Source organism: Hemitrygon akajei, chromosome 21 (assembly GCF_048418815.1).
Source record: "Hemitrygon akajei chromosome 21, sHemAka1.3, whole genome shotgun sequence".
NCBI classification, from domain to species: domain Eukaryota; kingdom Metazoa; phylum Chordata; class Chondrichthyes; order Myliobatiformes; family Dasyatidae; genus Hemitrygon; species Hemitrygon akajei.
The window spans coordinates 506,653-529,825 of record NC_133144.1 but is presented as its reverse complement, the minus strand read 5'-3'; the positions used below and the strand labels follow the sequence as shown (position 1 = coordinate 529,825).

The 23,173-nt window shown below is 40.9% G+C and overlaps 1 protein-coding gene across 2 annotated transcripts in view; it reads left to right on the top strand.

Moving 5' to 3' along the window:
- Positions 1-23,173, top strand: part of LOC140714034 (E3 ubiquitin-protein ligase ARIH1) — a 113,446-nt gene that overhangs the window by 1,510 nt on the left and 88,763 nt on the right. For both annotated transcript variants that reach the window (XM_073024693.1, XM_073024692.1), the window contains exon 2: positions 12,829-12,896. In XM_073024693.1, coding sequence (XP_072880794.1) covers positions 12,829-12,896 — 68 coding nt within the window. The remainder of the gene's footprint in view (positions 1-12,828; positions 12,897-23,173) is intronic.

Genomic DNA, 23,173 nt, shown 5'->3' with positions numbered 1-23,173 from the left:
TGATCATGGTCTCATGACCATGATTGTTCTTGGCAAATTTTTCTACAGAAATGGTTTGCTATTGCCAACTTCTGGCAGAGCCTTTGCAAGCAGGTCATTACTCTGAGATTGTCAGCTTGTTGTTAGCGGTCACGTAACCAGGACTTGTGATGTGCACCAGCTGCTCATACAACCATCCATTATCTTCTCCCATGGCTTCACTTGACCCTGATCGGAGGCTAAGCAGGTGATGCACCTTGCTCAAGGGTGATCTTAAGGTTTGTGGTGGGAAGGGCCACCTTACACCTCTTTTGGTAGAAACATATTTCCATCCCCACCGTCCTAACTTACTGCCTTTACAAAAATAAGTCCAATTTCCAAGGTGTACTTTAAGGATGCTTCAGTGAAGTGCAGTCCCTATTTTAAAGCATAGTGGCAACTCCTTATATCTGACCTGACTTATTCCTGTGTGTGTTAGGTTTGGCAATATCCTGTTCATTCAGATTGTACGTGGCTAACTGAATATTTTATAAACATCGCACTTACTTCAAGGCCTTTCAGTGAACAGACTTCAAGTATGCCATGTCGTCTCAATGTTCTATTGGCCATTGTGACCTTGGGTTGTTTGAGAAGAACTGGCCAATTTCCAGTACTCAAACTATGCATCTTTAAGCAGTATTTGTTGTTCATTTATATGTTTGGTAACAGATCTTCTGCAATCTACCAACATGGAAAAGATGCCAAAACTTAAGTTTTAGCATGTTGAATGTAGCTAGTGTTTCCACTCCTCCCCTCCCTCACAGTTCATTGTATGAGGATCAATAGATTTGCTTTCTGAATTATATAGACTTGATAGGCTAGTTTTATGGATATAAATACTTTGTTTTGTCCCATTAACTTACTCTGCCTTTCAATGAGGTGGCAGCTGATATGTGTCCTGTGATTTTCTCATATCCCTTATTCTTGGGTTTGAAATGGATCATTGACATGATTCGGAGTTATTTATGGAAGAGTTCCACATTTCTATCAACGTCTGCATTTGGAAGAATCTCCTAGCTTTGGTGGTGAAAGGCCTGGTTCTGCTTGTCAATCTACAGTTGCAAGAAAAAGTGTATGACCCCCTTTGCAGTTGCCTGGTTTTCTGCATTAATTACTTATAAAATGTGGTCTGGTCTTCATCTAAGTGACAATAATAGGCAAACACAGTCTGCCTAAACTAATAACCCACAAACAATTATACTTCTTGTCAATACTGAACACACAATTTAAACAATCGCAGTCTAGATTTTTAAAAAAAGTGTGTGAACCTGTGCGATAATGCCTTCTACATAAGTTATTTGAAGTTGGGTGTTCCAATCAATGAGATGAGATTGGAGGTGTGTGTTGTGGAGGTGCCCTGCCCTATATAAAAAAAAGACGCACCAAGTCAGGATACTGATAGAGCCTGCTGTTCTCGAGAGATCTGGTTTGTGCACCAAAACAACTTTCAGAGAACCTTAGAAGAAGAATTGTAGAGATGCATGAAGTTGGAAAAGGCTACAAAAGCATTTCGAAAGACCTGAGCGTTTATTGGTCCATGATAATTGTCTACAAATTGAGGAAATTCAGTACTGTTGCTACTCTCCCGAGGAGTGTGCATCCTGCAAAGATCAAATCTGCAATGCTGAAGGAGGTGAAAAAGAGCCCAAGAGCAACAGCAAGAGACCTGCAGAAATCTCTAGAACTTGCTGAAGTCTCTATTGATGTGTCCACTGTAAGAAAAACACTGAACAAGAATGGTGTTCATGGAAGGACGACACTATGCAGGAAACCACTGCTCTCCAAATTTAAAAAAAACTGCATGTTTCAAGTTTGCAAAAGACCACGTGGATATTCCATAATGTTTCTGTAGACAGAATAGACATAAGTTGAACTTTTTGGCAGAAACACACACTGTAATGTTTGGAGGAAAATGGGCACTGTACACCAACTCCAAAGCTTCATCCCAACGGTGAAGCATGGTAGAAGGAGCATCATGGTTCGGGACTGCTTTGCTGCCTCAGGGCCTCGGCAGCTTGCAATCGTTGAGGGAACAAGGAATTCAAAGTTGTATCAAGACATTTTACAGGAGAATGAGTCGCAGTCTGTTACCTAGAGCTTAATAGAAGTTTGATGCAACAAAAGACTAGAGTAAATCAACAACAGAATGGTTTAAAAGCAAAGAAAATTCTTAACTGTTATGAACTGTACATTTGATAAGTTTGTTTTGCACTGTTCAAACCTTTTTACTGTTTTTTTGTTGCATTGTAGAAACTTATTTTAAAAAAAAGTTTAAAAAAAACAAAGAAAATTCATTTTTTGGAATGGCCAAATCATAGTCCAGACCCTAATCCAATTGAGGTGTTGTGGCATGACCTGAAGAGGGCGGTTCATGAAAGGTATCCCAGAAGTATTGATGAACTGAAACTGTTTTGTATGGAGAAATGGTTGAAAATTCTTCCTTGCCTTTGTGGAAGTCTGAGCAGCAGTTACAGGAAGTATTTGGTGGAGGTTATTGCTGCCAGAGGAGGTTTTACCAGTTATTAAATACAAGGGTTAACATACTTTTTTTTTCAGCCTGGATTGTGAATGATTAAACAATAAATACATGAAAAGTACAATTGTTTATATGTTATTAGTTTAGGCAGATTGTGCGTATCTATTATTGTGATGTAGATAAGATCAGACCACATTTTATGAGTACTTAATGCAGAAAACCAGGTAATTGCAAAGGGTTCACAAACTTTCTTGCAACTAGGTATCTCCTGTTCTAGTGTACTATCTGGCAGAGGTAGTTTCTTTCCATCTCTCTCATTGGCCCTTTTTCATATTTTCAGTCAAATTACCATCAGCCTTCTAAATTTTGTGGAGGGCTACGTCATTGATTTCATATTTTATGATTTAAATGTTGAAACACAAGTAACAATCCTTGAGTGTAGTGCTCAGTCAAGCATAAATTTGTAGACTGTACAAGGACCTATGTTCTATCAATGTTACCATTCCTTTCTTGTATTTTTAATGACCATTGAACCTTCCCTGCTGGTTGGTGGGCTCCCGACCATGGTTTTTCCATCCAGCCACTAAGAATGTGGAGATTAATGCAGTCAGACGCCTCAAACTCAGAGTCATGCTGTGAAACTGGGATTTTCCTAGCTTGTGATTTAGTTCCAGGCACTTAATTAACTTTGGGTGGGCTCCCTTATCTGTCTACCCAAGTTCCAATTGAAGTGAATTACAGTTGATTGGAGTAGTAAAGCACAGAAATGGGCTTTCACTGCATCTGGTTCATGCTGACTTCTTCCTAACTACACTAATCCCATTTGCTCTCATTAGGTCTATATCTCTGTGTTTCTCTAAGTGTTGTCTAAATGCTGCTTTAAACATAATTATTATATCCGATTACACCAACTCCAGAAGCAACAAGTTCCAAATATTAACCAGTCTGTGTGCACTCAAATCACCTTACACAGGTAGCCTCTTTTTTTAAATATCTGTACCAAGTGTAAAAGATCTTAACTTATCTCTGTCCCTCATTTTTATTTCTTTGTGTGGTTACACCTCAGCCACCTTCATTCCAGGGTAAGGTAGCCACTCTGTATAATCTCGTCCTAGAATTAAAGTTCTCTAATCCAGGCAGAATCATGGCAAAACACTCAATTTCCAGCATCTGCTGAATCTCTTGTTGAAAATCTTGGTAAATCTCCTTTGCAGCTGGCCAGTGGTGTAGTGGCATCAGCACTGAACTTCTAGCCAAATGGTTGCAAGTTCGAATCCAGCCAGCTTCTGGCACGCTTTCCATCTGTGCTGGGTTGAGCGTCCAGCTAAAAACGGCAAAATGCTGCCTGATGCACCACAAAGGCACGAAGAAGAACAGCAAATAAACTCTCCTTTGAATTTTCACCTGTGAAATCATATTGTTCTAATAATGTGTGACTAGAACTGCACAGGATATTCCTGGTAGGGTCTAACAAATGGTTTGTGAAATTGCATATGATTTTCTTGGTTTTGTACCAGTGTTGGTTGCTGTACAGTTTCATCTGAGCTGGTTATAGGTTAGAATGCTACGCACTCTGCCATTCACTATGGAGAAGATAGCTCATTGTCTGTATACCTAAATACACTCTAGTTAGCAGTCTGAATTTCAAGCAAACAGCAGAGCAGAATCTATGCATTGCCTAGCCTGTGTCACTCAAATAGGATCTAGCTTTGAGCATTGATAATTGAACAATTTTTGATTTCATGCTGATCTTAGCAGCAACTAAGCTCAGAAATCTTTGTTCTTTCCTCGAAGAGTCATAATCACCCTGGAGTAATAACACAATATTGCACACCTTTTTCTAGGTTCACTGGAGTTATGGCACCTGCTGATTTGTATCACTTGGTTGAGGACAGCATCTTGCTCTACAAACCACATTGGTGTTACAGGCATAGGCTCTGGGCATGCTAAGGAGTTTGTTCTGAGACCAGCATCCGTGCCTTGCTGCCACATTACTTTTTGGGTGAGATGATGCTTTTGAACTGCAAACTACTGGTTGTTTTCCTTCTGGTGAATGTGGAGGATGTAACTTGTTCTGATCGTTATATCTGACCTAGTCTGGGTGGGGCTGTTTGCACATGAATCATTTTGTGATGGTCAACCTTCACAACAGGAAGCTTTTCCACCATTATGAATTGGGTATTATTTTGTCTTTAAAATGGTGGGCAATCTTCATTTTCTTTTCAGAGTGTTTTTCTCCAGCTCAGAATCAGGTTTGATATCAATAGTATATGATCTCAAATTCATTGTTTTGTAGCAGTGCTGCATTGTAATTCTTAATTTAAAGAACTATAAATTACAGTGAATATATAAAAATAAGTATTTCAAAAATAAAAAAATAGAGTGTCCTGCGACTACCATGCAAGTGCCATTACAAAGGCATGACAGCACTCCTACCTTCTGAGTTCCAGCACGTCATCTAAAACCTCTACGGATGTGCAGTGGAGAGTATCGTGACTGGTTGCATCAAGGCCTGGTACGGCAGCACAAGGCTCATGAATAAAAACACCTACAAATGTACTGGATACTGCCCAGTCCATCACAGAAAAAAACCTACAAGGAGAGCTGTCGTAAAAAAAAAAGCTGCATTTCTCATTAAGGACCCTACCATCTAGGCCATTTCTCTCATCGCATTCAGGAACTCATTATGTTATGCTCTCGATGCTTATTTCTTTATTATTTCGTTTGTTGTGCACATTCGTTGTTTGTTCGTCCTGTTGGTTGTGGACTTTGATTCTATTACTTGGAAGTACTGAGTTCAAGAACTTGAATCTCAGGGTTGCATTATGTACTTTGTCAATAACTAAACTTTGAACACTTACAAGTTAAGCAGCCTCAATGGAGAAGAGAAATGTTTATATGCGGGTCAGTGTCTTATCAGAAATAGGATAAGTGTTAATAAATGGGGATTAATGAAGACAGCAGGAAGAAAGGTTGAAGGCAAGTGAGTGGATGACCTAGGGAGTGAATATATAATCTTTAAAACAGGGTCACTTGGGGGGGGGGGGTAATGAAGAAGGGTAGCATGAATTAAATACATTAAATAATGAAATGAGAATGCTAGAAATATGAAATGGTTTAGAGTTAGAATTGGGTTTATCTCTGGAAATTTGTGTTGCAGCAATACAAGACATTACTATAAGTTAAACTCAGAGGCACGGTAGCATAATAGTAGCATTGTTGTAGAGCCCGAGGCTTGGCTTCAATTCTTGCCACTCTGTCTAGGGTATTTATACGTTCTCCCTGTGATCACATGGGCTTCCACCAGGTACTCTGGTTTTCTCAAACATTCCAAAGACTTGCAGGTTAGTAGGTTAATTGGTCATATTGGTGTGGACTTGCTGGGCTGAATGGGCCTGTTACCATGTTGTTTCTCTACATAAGTAAATAGGGGAATAGTGAGTTGGTGTTTATGGAGCTGTGTCTGTAATTGGTTTCCCCTAGCTGTGAATGCTGAAAACTGAATTAGGACATCATTGCTTTGCAAGGGAAGTTTGGCCCCCCACACCCAGAAAATAATTTTAAATGGTTTGATTCTATGAAAGTACACAAAAGGATGGGATGGGGAAGACAATTATGAGTTTAAGTTGCACAAGAATGTCCTCTGTTTTGTGGTGAGTTGGACTGCAATTTAGGAAAACATTGGATTTTGCTGCGAGCTCACAGAATATTCATGGAGAGATGTGTTTTCTGACTGCACACATTCATTTGCCCTCTGCTCAGTGTATTATACTTGTGGCTGTTTGGTTCTATGTATTCATGTTTACTTAACAAGAATGTAATATAAGAAATAGAAGAGAATAGTTGTTCCATCTTTTCTGTATCTGTTGAAATCTTGTAAGGACAGAATGTCAAATGAACAGTTTACAATTTACAGTGCTGCTGTTCTCAGGCCTAAATGGCAGACTCAGAATCCTAAGACCATGCTTTCTAGCTGGGCAATCAACCTCTTGCCTTTGGTCCTTCTCTCTTGGAGTTGTATGTCTCCATTTCAATAATTCCTCTAACCTGATCAACCAGTATTAATCCAGTCTCCTTATTTGGGCAATGCTTTCATCCCAATAATGAAGCACTGCCTCACAGGCAGGTGTATGGACTACTCTGGGGAGGGAAGGAAAAGCTGCACTATCCCAAAGTAACACACAAAATGCTGGCAAAACTCAGCCTGTCAGGCAGCATCAATGGAAAGGAATAAACAGTTGATGTTTTGGGCCGAGGCTCTTCGTCAGGAGTTGGCCCAAAATGTTGACGGTTTCTTCCTCATCCTAGAGGCTGGCTGACTTGCTAAGTTCTTGTAGTGTTTTGTGTTGCTCTGGATTTCCAGCATCTGCAGGATCTCTTGTGTTTGAGCTGCATTATCCCAGGTGTGATTTTAATATGGTGAACCTGTGTTCAGCTTAGGCCTAGGCCTAGTGGGTTGTTTGCTTTTAATTATGTTATGTTTAAGCCAAGGTTACATGAGTGGTTAGGAAGAGTCTTTGATGGAACTTGAATGTGTCGTGTTGTCTCAGTCACAGTCACTCAAGAAGTCCCTGTTACTGTTCTGCATTAATTTCAAGATGTTCTGCTATGTTTTCATTTGATGGTCAATTTACTGATGTTTGGTTTCTATACCCAGTATCACGCCATACCAAAACATGTAGTCTTGATTGATGTTTTTCCAAACTTACAATTAGAAGTTAAATGGCTTTGTGAAAGGCAGGTCATCCCTTATGAGTCTGATTGAATTTTTTTGAGGACATGACTAAACACATTGATGGTAGAGCAGTAGATGTATTGTATATGGATTTCAGCAAGGCATGGGATCCGTGGAGGTCAGTCACCAGTGGTGTACCTCAGGGATCTGTTCTGGGGCTTCTACTCTTCATGATTTTTAAAAATGACCTGGATGAGGAAGTGGAGGGATGGGTTAGTAAATTTGCTGATGACACAAAGGTTGGAGGTGTTGTGGATAGTGTGGAGGGCTGTCAGAGGTTACAGCGGGACATTGATAGGATGCTATCAAACTGGGCTGAGAAGTGGCAGATGGAGTTCAACCCAGATAACTGTGAGGTGGTTCATTTTGGGAGGTCAAATATGATGACAGAATATAGTGGTAATGGTAAGACTCTTGGTAGTGTGGAGGACCGGGGGTCTCCTTGGAGTGACGGATGATGAGAGGTGACCTGATAGAGGTGTATAAGATGAGAGGCATGGATCGTGTGGATAGTCAGAGGCTTTCCCAGGGCTGAAATGGACAACATGAGAGGACACAGTTTTAAGGTGCTTGGAAGTAGGTACAGAGGACATGCCGGGGTAAGTTTATTTTACACAGAGTGGTGGGTGCATGGAATGGGCTGCTGGCGACGGTGATGGAGGCAGATACGATAGAGTCTTTAAGGGACTCCTGGACAGGTATATGGAGCTCAGAAAAATAGAGGGCTGTGGGTAACCCTAGGTAATTTCTCAGGTAAGGACATGTTCGGCACAGCTTTGTGGGCTGAAGGGCCTGTATTCTGCTGTAGGTTTTCTATGTTTCTATGAAAATTGATCTTTTTTAAAAAATAGGGTACTTATCTAATTTCTTGGCCAACATTCTTCCCTTTAGTCTACATCGCCAGAGAAGATTAACTGCACTATTTTTTCACTCATTTTCTGTGCTTTATGTTATTGCTGTTGTCTACGTAACACAGAACACATTGCCAGTGGTTAACCTCCCAAGTGCCAGCTTCATTTTGTCTACCCTATAGCAGTGCAAATCATGTGGTTGAAAGGAGTGCATAGAAGCTTCTCAGACAACATAGCCAACATATCATTTCTAGCTGCAAAAAATCTCACTTTTCTTGAACGGTCCAGTATATTTACACAGTAATGGGATGTCTGTTTCTTAACTTGTGTTGCTCTTTTCTTTAAGACTGTGCCCTGTTGGAGCTGTGCAGTTAAAAGACAGATTTTTATCTCGTGTTTATGACCTTAGGATATCCAAGAGCTCTTTAAAGCCTATGAAATTCTTCTGAAGTGTGGTCATTGCATTGATGAATGAGATGTAGCATGGTACTCGGAAGTGAAATGTGGGATCTGGATTTTCCCCTTCAAATTGTGTTCTCTTGCTTCTAGATCAGCAGTTCCCAACCTGGGGTTCATGGACCCCTGTGTAAATGGTAAGGCTCCATGGCATAAAAAAGGTTGGGAACTCCTACATGTATATTTTTTGCTGCTGGATGTGCACATTCTGAAGTATTCTCATTCCAAGTATTTGCTGCCAATTATCCTGCAAGATGAAACAGTCATGTGAGCTTGTAATGACATCAGAAGTATAAATGGCATGGGATCCATTCATGTGCAATGTGGTCATATTCCTCAGTGAGTGAGGTATGTTTTACTGCCACTGGCTTTGATGATATGAAAGCTTTGTTAGATAGATAGATACTTTATTCATCCCCATGGGGAATTTCAACATTTTTTCCAATGTCCCATACACTTATTGTAGCAAAACTAATTACATACAATACTTAACTCAGTAAAAATATGATATGCATCTAAAATCACCCTCTCAAAAAGCATTAATAATAGCTTTTAAAAAGTTCTTAAGTAGTTTACATTGAGTCCTAACCCCGGCACTTTAACATCTCTTACTCCTGGCGGTTGAATTGTAAAGCCGAATGGCACTGGGGAGTATTGATCTCTTCATCCTGTCTGAGGAGCATTGCATCAATAGCAACCTGTCGCTGAAACTGCTTCTCTGTCTCTGGATGGTGCTATGTAGAGGATGTTCAGGGTTTTCCATAATTGACCGTAGCCTACTCAGCGCCCTTCGCTCTGCTACCGATGTTATACTCTCCAGTACTTTGCCCACGACAGAGCCCGCCTTCCTTACCAGCTTAAGACGTGAGGCGTCCCTCTTCTTAATGCTGCCTCCCCAACACGCCACCACAAAGAAGAGGGTGCTCTCCACAACTGACCTATAGAACATCTTCAGCATCTCACTACAAACATTGAATGACGCCAACATTCTAAGGAAGTACAGTCGACTCTGTGCCTTCCTGCACAAGGCATCTGTGTTGGCAGTCCAGTCTAGCTTCTCGTCTAACCGTACTCCCAGATACTTGTAGGTCTTAACCTGCTCCACACATTCTCCATTAATGATCACTGGCTCCATATGAGGCCTAGATCTCCTAAAGTCCACCACCATCTCCTTGGTCTTGGTGATATTGAGACGCAGGTAGTTTGAGTTGCACCATATCACAAAGTCCTGTATCAGTTTCCTATACTCTTCCTCCTGTCCATTCCTGACACACCCCACTATGGCCGTGTCATCAGCGAACTTCTGCACATGGCAGGGCTCGGAGTTATATTGGAAGTCTGATGTGTACAGGGTGAACAGGACCGGAGAGAGCACGGTCCCCTGCGGCGCTCCTGTGCTGCTGACCACCGTGTCAGACCTACAGTCTCCCAACCGCACATACTGAGGTCTATCTGTCAAGTAGTCCACTATCCAATCCACCATGTGAGAGTCTACTCCCATCTCCGTTAGTTTGTGCCTTAAGATCTTGGGCTGGATGTTGTTAAAGGCACTAGAGAAGTCCAGGAATGTAATCCTCACAGCACCACTGACCCCATCCAGGTGAGAGAGGGATTTGTGCAGCAAATACGTGATAGCATCCTCCACTCCCACCTTCTCCTTATACGCAAACTGAAGAGGATCCCGGGCGTGCCTGGTTTGTGGCCTCAGATTCTGTATTATCAGCCGCTCCATGGTCTTCATCACATGCGACGTCAAGGCAACGGGTCTGAAGTCATTCAACTCCTTTGGTTGTGGTTTCTTCAGTACCGGGACAATACAGGATGTTTTCCACTGTCTGGGTACTCTTCTCTGCTCCAGGCTCATGTTGAAGATGCGCTGTAGTGGTTCTCCCAGCTCAGTCGCACAGGCCCTCAGTAATCGTGGGGATACTCCATCCGGTCCAGCCGCCTTGCTGGTACAGATCTTCCTCAGTTGACCTTCCACCTGTGCAGCCGTAATCCTGGGCGTGAGCAAGGTCTCCTGTGAGTGGCTATTTTCCTGTGAGGGAAGTAAGAGGGAGGACGAGTAGAAAGACAAGCCTGGTGTGGAGTTCTGCGGTGAGGATGAGATTGTGCTGTCGAACCTATTGAAGAAGTTGTTCAGCTGGTTCGCTTTCTCCACATCTCCACTTATGTTTGCCCCCCGCTTTGCACCGCATCCGGTGATGATCTTCATCCCATCCCACACCTCCTTCATGCTTTTTTTCTGCAGCTTTTGTTCTAGCTTCCTCCTATACTGCTCCTTTGCCCCCCTTATCTGTACTCTGAGTTCCTTCTGAACACTTTTAAGCTCCAACCGATCACCATCTTTAAAGGCCCTCTTCTTCTGATTTAGGAGGCCTTTGATGTGACTAGTGATCCAGGGCTTATTATTGGGATAGCAGCGATCAGTTCTAACAGGAACAACGACATCCACACAAAAGTTAATATAGTCCGTTGTGCATTCAGTGACCTCCCCAACGCCCCTACAAAGCCCCCCTTGCAGTTCATCTCAGTTAGTAGTACCGAAGCAGTCTCTCAGGGCCTGTTCAGCTTTAGGAGTCCACTTTCTAAAAGAGCGTGTAGTAGTGGGATGCCTCATCACAATTGATTTATAACTGGGCTGTAACAAAACCAGGTTGTGATCAGCTTTCCCCAGTGCAGGCAGCGGGGATGCACTGTATGCATCCTGTACGTTTGCATACAGTAGGTCAATAGTCCTATTACCCCTGGTGTAACAATCCACATACTGGGAGAAAGCAGGTAGTGTCGTGTCCAAAGTCACATGGTTGAAGTCCCCTGTAATTAACACCAGTGCCTCAGGGTGCTGTGTCTGAAGCCTAGCAACAGCGGAGTTGATGACGTCACACGCTACCGTTGCGTCAGCACGCGGCGGGACATACACATTCACCACAATGACGTTTGCGAATTCTCGCGGCAGATAATATGGCCTCATACTCACGGCGATCAGCTCAATATCTCTTTCACAAACGGAGATCTTTGTACTCACATGCCCGGGGTTACACCATCTTACGTTAATGTAGACAGCGAGTCCCCCTCCTTTCTTCTTCCCACACTTTTTGGCATCTCTGTCAAATCTTACCGTAGTAAAACCAGGTAATTCTACATTTACATCCGGGATGTTAGCCGTCAGCCATGTTTCGGAAAAGCACATTAAACTGCATTCCTTGTATGCTTTAACATTCCTTACTAGTGAGGCTGGCTCATCCAATTTATTTGGCAGCGAGTTTACATTCCCCATAATGACCATAATGTTGGTGATTTTTACAGTTTTACATTCTCAATTTTGTCAATTCCAGATTGACTGCGTGATGGTTGAATCACGTGCCATTTATAAGTTCCCGTGAGGTGGAGCATATGGTCTGCTATCAACAAAGGCATAAATAAGATGAAAGTAAAAAGCTTGTTTGTCTATATGAGAAAATAACATGCATAGAATCTGTTTTGTCATTTCTCTAACCCAGGGATCCCCAAACTTTTTTATGCCGTGGACCCCTACCATTTACCATGGGGTTCATGGACCTCAGGTTGGGAGCCCCTGCTCTCTAGGCAGTTTATTTTCTAAAGTCCTAAATCTTTAATACATTTGCCGCTTTTGATACTCCAAATGATTTTATTATACAGCAATTTAGGAAACTCAAGATCTCAGCTGAATATTAATACACCTTTGTTGAATTCCTATCATTATACTGGTGGAATTTGTAATATCTTGTTCAACAAGGTTAAATTTATCCGTTTAGCATGCACAAGGTGAATGAGAGATGCATTTATGTGGTAGGTACCACATATCTGAACCAGCTCAGTGTTTTGCATACAAAAAAATCACTGAAGTACTAGTACTGCAGCCATTTTGTTCATAAGCCACATGTCAAATGTTATGGTATCTTTCACCTGTGAGAATTTGACTGCTGCAATTGAGCTTTTAACCCAATGCAGTGATTATTGCAGAGTTGCCAATAGTGCAGTATAATCTCAGTATTGTATTAATGAAAACCTGTTCAATTTAAGTAGCGTAACTCCAAGCTGTTTTACTCAGGTGGTTGCTGTGATGTGTTGAAATTAAGTTTTGCACAGGAAATGCATTGTACACTATCAAAGGAGTGTTGCTGACTCGTTTTGCTCGAGTTCATGCCAAAATAGTGATTATGGCTCCTGTTGATACATGTAGAACTTCATTAACTGAACAAGTCCAATCATAAAAACACGTTTTTAAGATGTGCATTGTATAATTTGGCACTGTCTTTTACCTACAGAATCCAGCTACTATCACAAGGATACTTCTCAGTCACTTCAACTGGGATAAAGAGAAGCTAATGGAAAGGTAAGCCTTGTCTCTAGTGAAATGTGGCCAGACGAATATCGGGAGTAGGGGTATCAGTGGGGAAAGAAAGAAATGTTAATTACTTTGCATAGTGGATGGGAAGATACAAATTTTAGTGGAAAAGATGAAGCAGATTACAGGAAGTAAGTTGAGATCAGGTTTGCGTGATCAGTAATCCCATTGTCTGAAAGCCATGGTGTATGTGTTTGGCCCTAGCGGACATCTTTTGGAATCGCGTTTAATATCACTGGCATATGTTGTGTTTTGTGGCAGCAGTGCATTGCAAGACATAATGAGAAAAAACTACGTTATAATAAGTATATATTTAAAAAAGCAATTTAAGTTAAATAAATAGTGCATAAAGAGGGAAAAATATTGAGGTAGTGTTCATTGGTTCATTGTCCATTCAGAAATCTGATGGTGGAGGGGAAGAAGCTGTTACTGAAATGTTGAGTGTGTGTCTTCAGGCTCCTGTACCACCACCTTGATAGTAGCAGTGAGAAGATGGCATGTCCTGGGTGATGGGTGTCCTTATTGAGGGATGCTGCCTTTTTGATGCATCACTTTTTGAACCTGTCTTAGATGCTGGGGAGGCTAGTACCCATGATGAAGCTGGCAAAGTTTACAGTTTTTTGTAGCTTTTTCCAGTCATGTGCTCTGGCCTTTCCATACCAGTTGGAATGTTCTCCACAGCATTTGGTGACAAAACAGTTCTCCTTTAACTCCTAATGAAGTATAGCCGCTATTGTGCCATCTTTGAAATTACATCAATATGTTGGGCCCAGCATAGATCCTTAGAGATGTTGACACTCAGGAACTTGAAACTGCTCACCCTCTCTACTTCTGATCCCTCAATGAGGACTGGTGTGTGTTCTTTCAAGTTTCTGTGCCTGAAGTCTCCACAATTTATTGCTTGGTCGTACTGATGTTGAGTACAAAGTTGTTGCTGCAATGCCACTCAACTGGCTGATTTATCTAGCCCCTGTAGACTCCCTCATCACCATCTGCATTCTGCCAACAAAGGTGTTGTCGGCAAACCTAGAGACTATGTTTCAGCTGTGCCTAGCTATACAGTTGTGTGTTTAGAAAGAGTAGGGCAGTGGGCTAAGCAAGCATCTTTGTGGATTAGTGTTACTTGGAGATGTTAATTCCGATCTGCACAAACCATGGTCTTCTGTTGAGGAAATCTAGGATCTAGATGCAGTAGGAGGTACAGAGGTCCAGGTTTTGGAGTTTGTTGATTAGAACACTGAGCTGTAGTCAATAAACAGTTGTCTGACATTGGTATTGCTTTGTCCAGGTGATCCAAGGTGAGTGGAGAGCCAATGAGATTGCAGCTGCTGCAAATCTATTGTGGTGATAGGCAAATTGCAGTGGGTTGTTGTTTAGTCCTTGTTTAGGCAGGAGTTGATTTTAACCATGACTGATCTCTCAAAGCACTAGTCAACAAGTTGGTCTCTGGGGTTTTGAATCCTGAAGTGGAGAAATTTGTGGTAATCAAAATAAAGATATACCAGTAATGTTGAGATGGTCACCAACATAAGACATATCAGCCCATTGAGTCTGCTCCTCCATTTTATCATGACTGATTTATTTTCCTTCACAACTCCATTCCCCTGCTTTCTCCCCATAACCTTTGACAACCTTACTAATTAAGAACCTATCAACCTCTGCTTTAAATATACCTGTAGGGTAATGTAATTGATGGAAGCTGGCCTGAGTGGTGTAATTACTGTGGTTTGTGTTCAGTGTTTTGGATTACAGTAAATTAGTTTTTTTCTTAAACATAAAATGCCATGCATTGTTTTATTTGAGAAAATCTACATTGTTGACCCCAATACTCTAGGGCGATTCCAGAGTTATTGAATATGTTGGCCAATGCAGTTGTTTTGAAACTGCTGGAGTTTTGGGAGCAAAATGCTGTTGCTTGATTTATAACCGGGGCCGAGTTGGCATTGCGAGAATCACCACGGACCACAATAAATTTTATGTAGTAGCATCACTTAGCAATTCTATAGTGGTGAGTCTAGTAGAACACCGTCCTGAACAGGATAAATACTGATTGCTGAAAGCTTGCCTTTTACAGAATTTTGGACAATTGGAGTCTGAGCACGCCAAACGGTTGCTGTCCTAGCCTGGTCTTAGAAAGTTAATGGACCTGATGCTGCTTCTGGGGAAATAATCATCTGTTATTTTTAAAGAACTCTTCATGCAGCTTATACTCAGCCAGGCAGATGTGCATCCTTCCTCCTTTCCCTAATTCAGTAAGCCCAGTCAGCACGACCTACAACATAAGGATTCCCGCAGCTTTAAAACTGTGTTTTTATTGCGCTCACTTTGGTATGAGCGCTAGGAAGTGCCGACCACCTTGCAGCTTCGACTGTGCCAGTGCATCGGGACATCAGAGTTCTGTGAATGGCGAGAGTTCCAGCTGCCAGGGATGTCTACTGCTTATTATGGGCACCCTTTCAGGGCGACACTTCCTGTTTGACACGGGTACTCAAGCGAGTGTGCTGCCAGCATTGCTTCAGTGGCAAACATTATATGTGGGACTTGGTCCTGGCTAAAGTAGCTGGACCTCTGCTCGGTGCAGATTTCCTGTGTGCCCAAGGACTATTAGTTGATCTTAAGAATTGCATGCTAGTGGATGTCAAGAAACTTGGGTCGTAACCCCAGTAAGTGCCCCAGTGCATCTAAATCCGAACACAGTTCTCATCTCCGCATGCTTTTCAATTGCTTAAGCCAACACAGGTGATTATTAACCCTGCTAAATGCCAATTTGGGTTGTCAACCATTGACTTTGTTGGCCATTGCATCTCTGCACAAGGTGCAAAACCCCTCCCACCAAAGATTGTGGCTATTATGGATTTTGCACCCCCACCCCCACATTACTTAAAAAAAAACTACAGGAGTTTTTAGGCATGGTGAATTTCTATCACCACTTCATTCCACAAGCTGCTGAATTTGTTTTTCCCATGTATAGTGCACTTAGAGGAAATACCCCTAATCACGTGCTTGACTGGACAGCAGTTATGACCAGGGCATTTGATGATGCCAAACAAACTTTTTCCAATGTGTCCAACCTGCTCCCCAACTATGCTGTGGGTGCTATGCACGAACAGTTGGTTGGAGGCATGTGGCAGTCGCTCTCCTAGCAGTACATGGTGCCAGTAGCACCATTCTCGAAATTAAGTACAGCGTGTTTGTCTGGGCTTCTGAGTCTGTCTGGCTATCCACCATTTTTGAAATTGACATTTCATAGCGTTCATTGACCACAAACCCCTTGTGCACACAGTAGCCAAAATATCAGACCCTCGGTCTGCATGACAGCAATGCCATCTGGCATATGTATCAGAGTTCACAACTGATATACAACATATCATGGGGAAAAACAATTGCCTGTCACAGCCAGCCATTGAGACCATACACATAGGGATTGATTATGCCGGCATGGCAGTCAACCAAGCTACTGACCTACAGGTCCAGGCTTACCAAACAGCAGTCATGGGCCTGCGTTAGCTGATACTAAGCTCAGGGAAGCTGGGGTTTCTCTCCTGTGTCTCACTAGTCATCTTTGCCCCATAAGCTAGTGGCAGACTATTTTTAACTCTTGCACTAAAGCTTGTGTGGCATGATATTAGACAGGACATAAGAAATAGGAACAGGAGTAGGCCATCCGGCACATTGAGCCTGCCCCGCCATTCAATAAGATCATGGCTGATCTGAAACTCAGCTCCATCTACCTGCCTTTTCCCCATAATTTTTAATTTCCCTACTATGTAAAAATCTATCTAACTGTATCTTAGATATATTTAGTGAAGAAGCCTCAACTGCTTCCCTGGGCAGAGAATTCCACAGATTCACCACTCTCTGGGGGGGAAAAACAGTTTCTTCTCATCTTCTCCCCTGAACCTTTAGGTAATAGAAACAACTTTTCTACTTATATCTTATCTATCCCTTTCAAAATTTTGTATGTTTCTATAAGATCCCCTCTCATTCTTGTGAATTCCAGAGAATATAGTCCCAGGCAACTCAACCTCTCCTCATAGGTTAACCCCTTCATCTCTGGAATCAACCTGGTGAACTTCCTCCGCACTGCCTCCAAGGTCAGTATATCCTTAAGTATGGAGACCAGAACTGCACACAGTACTCCAGGTGTGACCTCACCAGTACCCTGTATAGTTGCAGCATGGCCTCCCTGCTATTGCGATCAACCCCTCTAGCAGTAAAGGCCAACATTCCGTTTGTCTTCTTAATAACCCGTTGTTTCTGCAAGCTAACTTTTTGCGATTCATGGACAAGCACTCCCAAGTCCTTCTGCACAACAGCATGCTGCAATCCATTTAAATAATAATCTGCTCTCCTATTATTCCTTCCAAAGTGGATGATCTAGCATTTACCAATGTTGTATTCCATCTGCCAGACCTTAGCCCACTCACTTAACTTACCTATATCCCTCTGCAGACTCTCCACATCCTCTGTTCAATTTACTTTTCCACTCAGTTTAGTGTCATCAGCAAATTTGCTATGCTACACTCAGTCCCCTCTTCCAGATCATCAATGTAAATGGTAAAACAGCTGCGGGCCCAGCACCAACCCCTGCGGCACCCCACTCACCACTGACTGCCAACCAGAGAAACACCCATTTATACCAAATCTCTGCCTTCTGTTGGTTAACCAATCCACTATCCATGCCAATACACTTCCTCTGACTCCATGCATCCATATCTTATTTATAAGTCTCTTGTGCAGCACCTTATCGAACGCCTTCTGGAAATCCAAGTATACAACATTCACCTGTTCCCCTCTATCCACTGCATTCATTATGTCCTCAAAGAACTCCAGTGAGCTTGTCAAACAGGACGTGCATGATTGGAGTGCCAGCAGACAAAAATCAACAGTCATGTCCAGGCACCATTGGCACTGTTTGATGTCCCTTGCAAAGTTTGACCATGTCAGTGTGGACCTTATTGGTCCTCTCCACCTGCCCCTCCCCCCACCTTCTTTGGTTTTACCAGGTGGAAGTTGTCCCTCCAGCATTGACGGCAGCCACAGACGTGGCTTGTGCGTTTATCAGAGGTTGGCACCTCTGATATTTCCTCTAACCACGGTCCCCAATTCATATCAGACCTTTGGGCTACCGTGGCCCAGAACCTTGACATTAGGCTACATCACACCGCAGCTTATCACCCACAATGGCCTATGCGAACGGTTTCACAGCTGCACTGAGGACTTCCATATGGATGACTGTTGGCATGATCATCTGTTGTGGTTCCTACTGAGGTTCAGAACTGCTCCAAAGAGGACTTGCAGTCATCCGGGGCTGAATCGGTATATACTTAGCTGTTATGAGTGCCAGGTGTTCTTATGCCTGACACCATGACTGCCTGGTCAGCCTCTCAACAGTGTTCCTCCCTCCTTAGTAAATTTGATTCTCTGTGCACCTATCCTACATCATTCTGTACAGCATTCTTGGGTTCCTGTTTATCTATATTCTGCCTAATTTGTTTTCAGCTGCCGTGATGCACACCCCTTAGACCCCCTAACGATGATCCATTCTGTGATTTTGGAACAGAGAGAAAAGACTTATCATAGACTAGAGGGGTAATTGTGAATGTGCTTCGCTAGATCGCCTTAAACTGGCCCATCAAGATTTGGAGGATTCCACTACCACGTTGCTATCACAATGTGAACATGAGCGTGTCAACACACCTCTGGATGAGCCAGAGATACCTGCAGTTTCTCCACCCATGGATCATAGGACCTGAGCCGTGAGGCTCATCCAAGCTCTAGACAGGCTCTCACTGCAGGTTTAGGGTAATATAATTGGTGGAAACTTACATAATTCACAACCACCGACATTGACTTAGGGTTCATTTTAAGAGGTTGGTCTGACATGTTGAATTACATGAAGTACTTTTAACATGCTTTGTGTTCAATGTTTTGGATTGCATTAAATGAATTGTTACAGTTTTTCTTATGTAACACTTACCCAACAGGCTGGTATATGTCTAGGGGAAAAGGAGATGCCGCCACTCACCAACCCCACCTCCCGTACACGCAGGTGCTGTGAGAATCAAGTTTATGCTCACACCAGATACCAAACTCACACCAGATACCGTTATGGAATACACTTTAAAGATTTTACTAAAACTAAAAGAGTACTATGCAATACAGTATATATGAAGGAAAAGAAAATAAAGTAAAAGGCGCCAACTTGTCAAAGTTCAGTCAGTTTAGTGCACATCGTTGGAGCTCAACCATCGAACCATTCGACCTCTCATCACTTTCCTCCAACCTCCACGTCCTCGCACCTGGGACCACCCTCGGTGGTCGACTGAGCAGTGCAGCGCACATCCACCTTCCTCAGCGTCTCCTTCCCGCCTCCCCTGAAAAGACCCCGAAGCCCCGAAGCTCCCAGCCTCACAAGACAAAATAACATTCCCCATTGGTTAAAAAATGAATACAATCCCCATATCAGCAAGTCCAAAGCTAAACAACTGCGAGAGAAACACTTATCAAACATAAAAGCATTCCTACTCTAGCAAACCAAAGAAGCCATTTTGATTAACATACACAGTACATTGTACATTCTCCCCCCACCAGAAAATGTCATGCCCTCATGACATTACCTGAGTTCCCCAAGACGACTTGCAACACACAAAACCCAACCCAGGTGCAGAAAGCAGTGACATAACTACCCAGAGCAGTAGAAATCACACTTGGTTCTCCTGGCACCACATATGTCAACCGCTCTGGGGGGCGCCTACTCCTCTGAGATCTCTGTACCCCTTCTTCCGACCCTTCCGCCTCACTGGGCTCCCTCTTCACCTGCGAACCCTCTGCCTCGGACACCCCAGGTCTACCTTTCTTTCTTTTTAAATCTTTTTATTAATTTTTAAACAAACATAAATGAAACATGAATACAGAGAGTTTGAGAGTACATAGTTAATAGTTTAAATAAGCATTCAAATAGATGATAATCCATATATAATAACCTCCCAAACTCATAGTAATTACAAACAAAAGAAGTAAAAAAAAACAAAATAAGGGGGGGGGGGAGAAACTAACCAACATGGGCCATTGCATTATGTCAAATATATACAGTAGTGCCAATAACTCCATCCCTCCATCCAAATAATTAAGGGTAATAAAAGTGAGGTTTAGGAAAAGACAGTTTATCTCGTATGAAAATGTTGAATAAATGGTCTCCAAGTTTCTTCAAATTTAACTGAAGGATCATAGACTACACTTCTAAGTTTTTCTAAGCTCAAACAAGAGATAGTTTGAGAAAACCACTGAAATATAGTTGGAGGATTAATTTCTTTCCAATTCAATAGAATAGATCTTCTAGCCATTAATGTAACAAATGCAATCATCCGTCGAGCTGAGGGGGATAAATGACTATTATCCACCATTGGTAAACAGAAAATTGCAGTAATAGGATGCGGTTGGAAATTGATATTCAGAACTGTTGAAATAATACCGAAAATATCTTTCCAATAATTTTGCAAACAAGGGCAAGACCAAAACATGTGGGTCAATGAAGCAACTTCAGAATGACATCTGTCACAGGTTGGATTAACATAAGAATAAAATTGAGTAAGTTTATCCTTAGACATATGAGCTCTATGTACAACCTTAAATTGTATTAGGGCATGTTTAGCACAAATAGAAGAAGAATTGACTAATTGTAAAATTTTCTCCCACTGCTCAGTGGGTATAAGACAATGAAGTTCTTTTTCCCATTCCTTCTTAATTTTTTCTGATACTTCTGGCTCGATTTTCATGATCATATTATAAATGGTGGCTACTAAACCCTTCTGACAAGGATTCAGAGCTAAAAAAAATTCCGTAATGTCCGATGGACATAATTTCGGAAAAGACGAACTTATTATTCAAGAAATTTCTAACTTGCAAATATCTAAAAAAATGAGTTTTAAGTGAATTATATTTATTAGATAGCTGTTCAAAGGACATAAAACTATTATCTAAAAATAGATCACGAAAACATGTTATACCTTTTGTTTTCCATAAAACAAAGGCTTGATCCATAAAAGAGGGCCGAAAAAGAAAGTTAGATATTATAGGGCTTGATAAGATAAACTTATTCAAGCCAAAAAATTTACGAAATTGAAATCACATTCGCAATGTATGTTTAACTATAGGATTAGTTATTTGTTTATTCAATTTAGATAAAGAAAAAGGAAGTGAAAATCCTAAAATTGAAAACAATGAAAAGTCTTGTACAGATTTACATTCCAAATTTACCCATTGTTGGCAAGCTGCTATAGTCGATTCTTGTGTCCAAAATATTAAATATCGTATATTAACTGCCCAATAGTAAAATCTCAGGTTTGGCAAAGCCAAACCGTCCACCTTCTTAGGCTTCTGTAAATATTTTTTGCTTAGTCTAGGATTATTTTTCTGCCACAGATAGGAAGATATTTTGGAGTCAATAATATCAAAAAAAGATTTAGGAATAAAAATTGGTAATGCTTGAAATAAATATAAGAATTTGGGTAATACCATCATCTTAATAGCATTAATTTGACCAACCAATGACAAAGATAATGGGGACCACCTGGTAACAAGTTGCTTAATTTGGTCAATTAAAGGTAAAAAATTAACTTTAAATAAATCTTTGATTTTTGGTAATTTTAATACCCAAATAAGTAAAATAATCTGTGACAACTTTAAATGGTAAATGTTTATAAATTGGAACTTGCATATTTAATGGAAATAATTCGCTCTTATTAAAATTTAATTTGTAACCAGAAAAGTTACTAAACTGAGCAAGCAAGGATGAAATAGCAGGAATAGATGTCTCAGGGTCGGATATGTATAGTAACAAATCATCAGCATATAATGACAACTTATACGCCCCTTCCCCACGAGTAATACCCAAAATATTAGGTGATTCACGAATGGCTATAGCTAAAGGTTCCAAAACAATGTCAAATAGTAAAGGACTTAAAGGACAGCCTTGCCTTGTACCACGGAATAACTGAAAAAAAGGAGATCTCTGATTATTGGTAAAAACCAAAGCCAAGGGTTTATAGTATATTAATTTAATCCATGATATAAATTTCGAACTAAAATTAAAATGCTGCAACGTATTAAACTAATATGGCCATTCAACTCTTTCAAATGCTTTTTCAGCATCTAAGGAAATGACACATTCTGGTATTTTGGATGAAGGAGTATAAATAATATTAATTAATTTTCTGATGTTAAAAGATGAGTAACGGTTTTTAATAAATCCAGTCAGATCTTCAGAAATAATTCGAGGTAATATATTTTCTAATCTAGTGGCCAAAATTTTACTAAAAATCTTAAAATCCATATTCAGCAAGGATATAGGCCGATAGGATGCACATTCAGTGGGGTCTTTATATTTTTTAAGAATTAAAGAAATAGAGTCTTCATAAAAAGATTGTGGCAATTTACCTATAGTTAACACATCTTTAAAAATTTTACAAAGCCAAGGAGAGAGTATAGAGGAAAAGGATTTAAAAAATTCTACAGTATAACCATCCGGACCAGGAGCTTTACCAGAATTCATTGAAAAAGTAGCCTCTTTTATTTCAGTTTCCGTAATAGGTGCATCTAGGAATACACTATCTTCTGTTGTTAATTTTGGGATATTCAGTTTTCTTAAAAATTCATCTATTATAGAAGAATCCTCAACAAATTCTAATTGATATAAAGAATTATAAAAATCTTGAAAGGCTTTATTTATCTCTTTATGGTCGATCGTCAGAGTGCCATCTCGTTTACGAATCCTAGTAATTTGTCGTTTAACCGAAGCAGTTTTCAATTGATCAGCCAATAATTTGCCAGACTTATCTCCATGTACATAGAACTGGGTTCTAGATTTAATTAACTGATTTTCAATCGAAGAGGATAATAACAAACTATGCTCCATTTGAAGTTCAACTCTTTCTTTATAAAGTTCTTTGCTGGGGGTTACTGAATAAATCTTATCAATTGCTTTGATTTTATCAACCAATGTTAATATTTTAGAATTAGTTCGTTTCCTAACTCCAGCAGAGTATGAAATAATCTGTCCACGAATAAATGCTTTAAAAGTGTCCCATAAAATTCCACTAGAGATCTCTGCTGTAGAATTTGTTGAGAAAAACAAATCAATTTGTTGTTTAATAAAATTAAGAAAGTCTAAGTCCTGCAATAAAATAGAGTTGAACCTCCAGGATTTAGCATTAGAAGATGAGTCCATTGTCTTAATAGATAGCTTCAAAGGTGCATGATCAGAA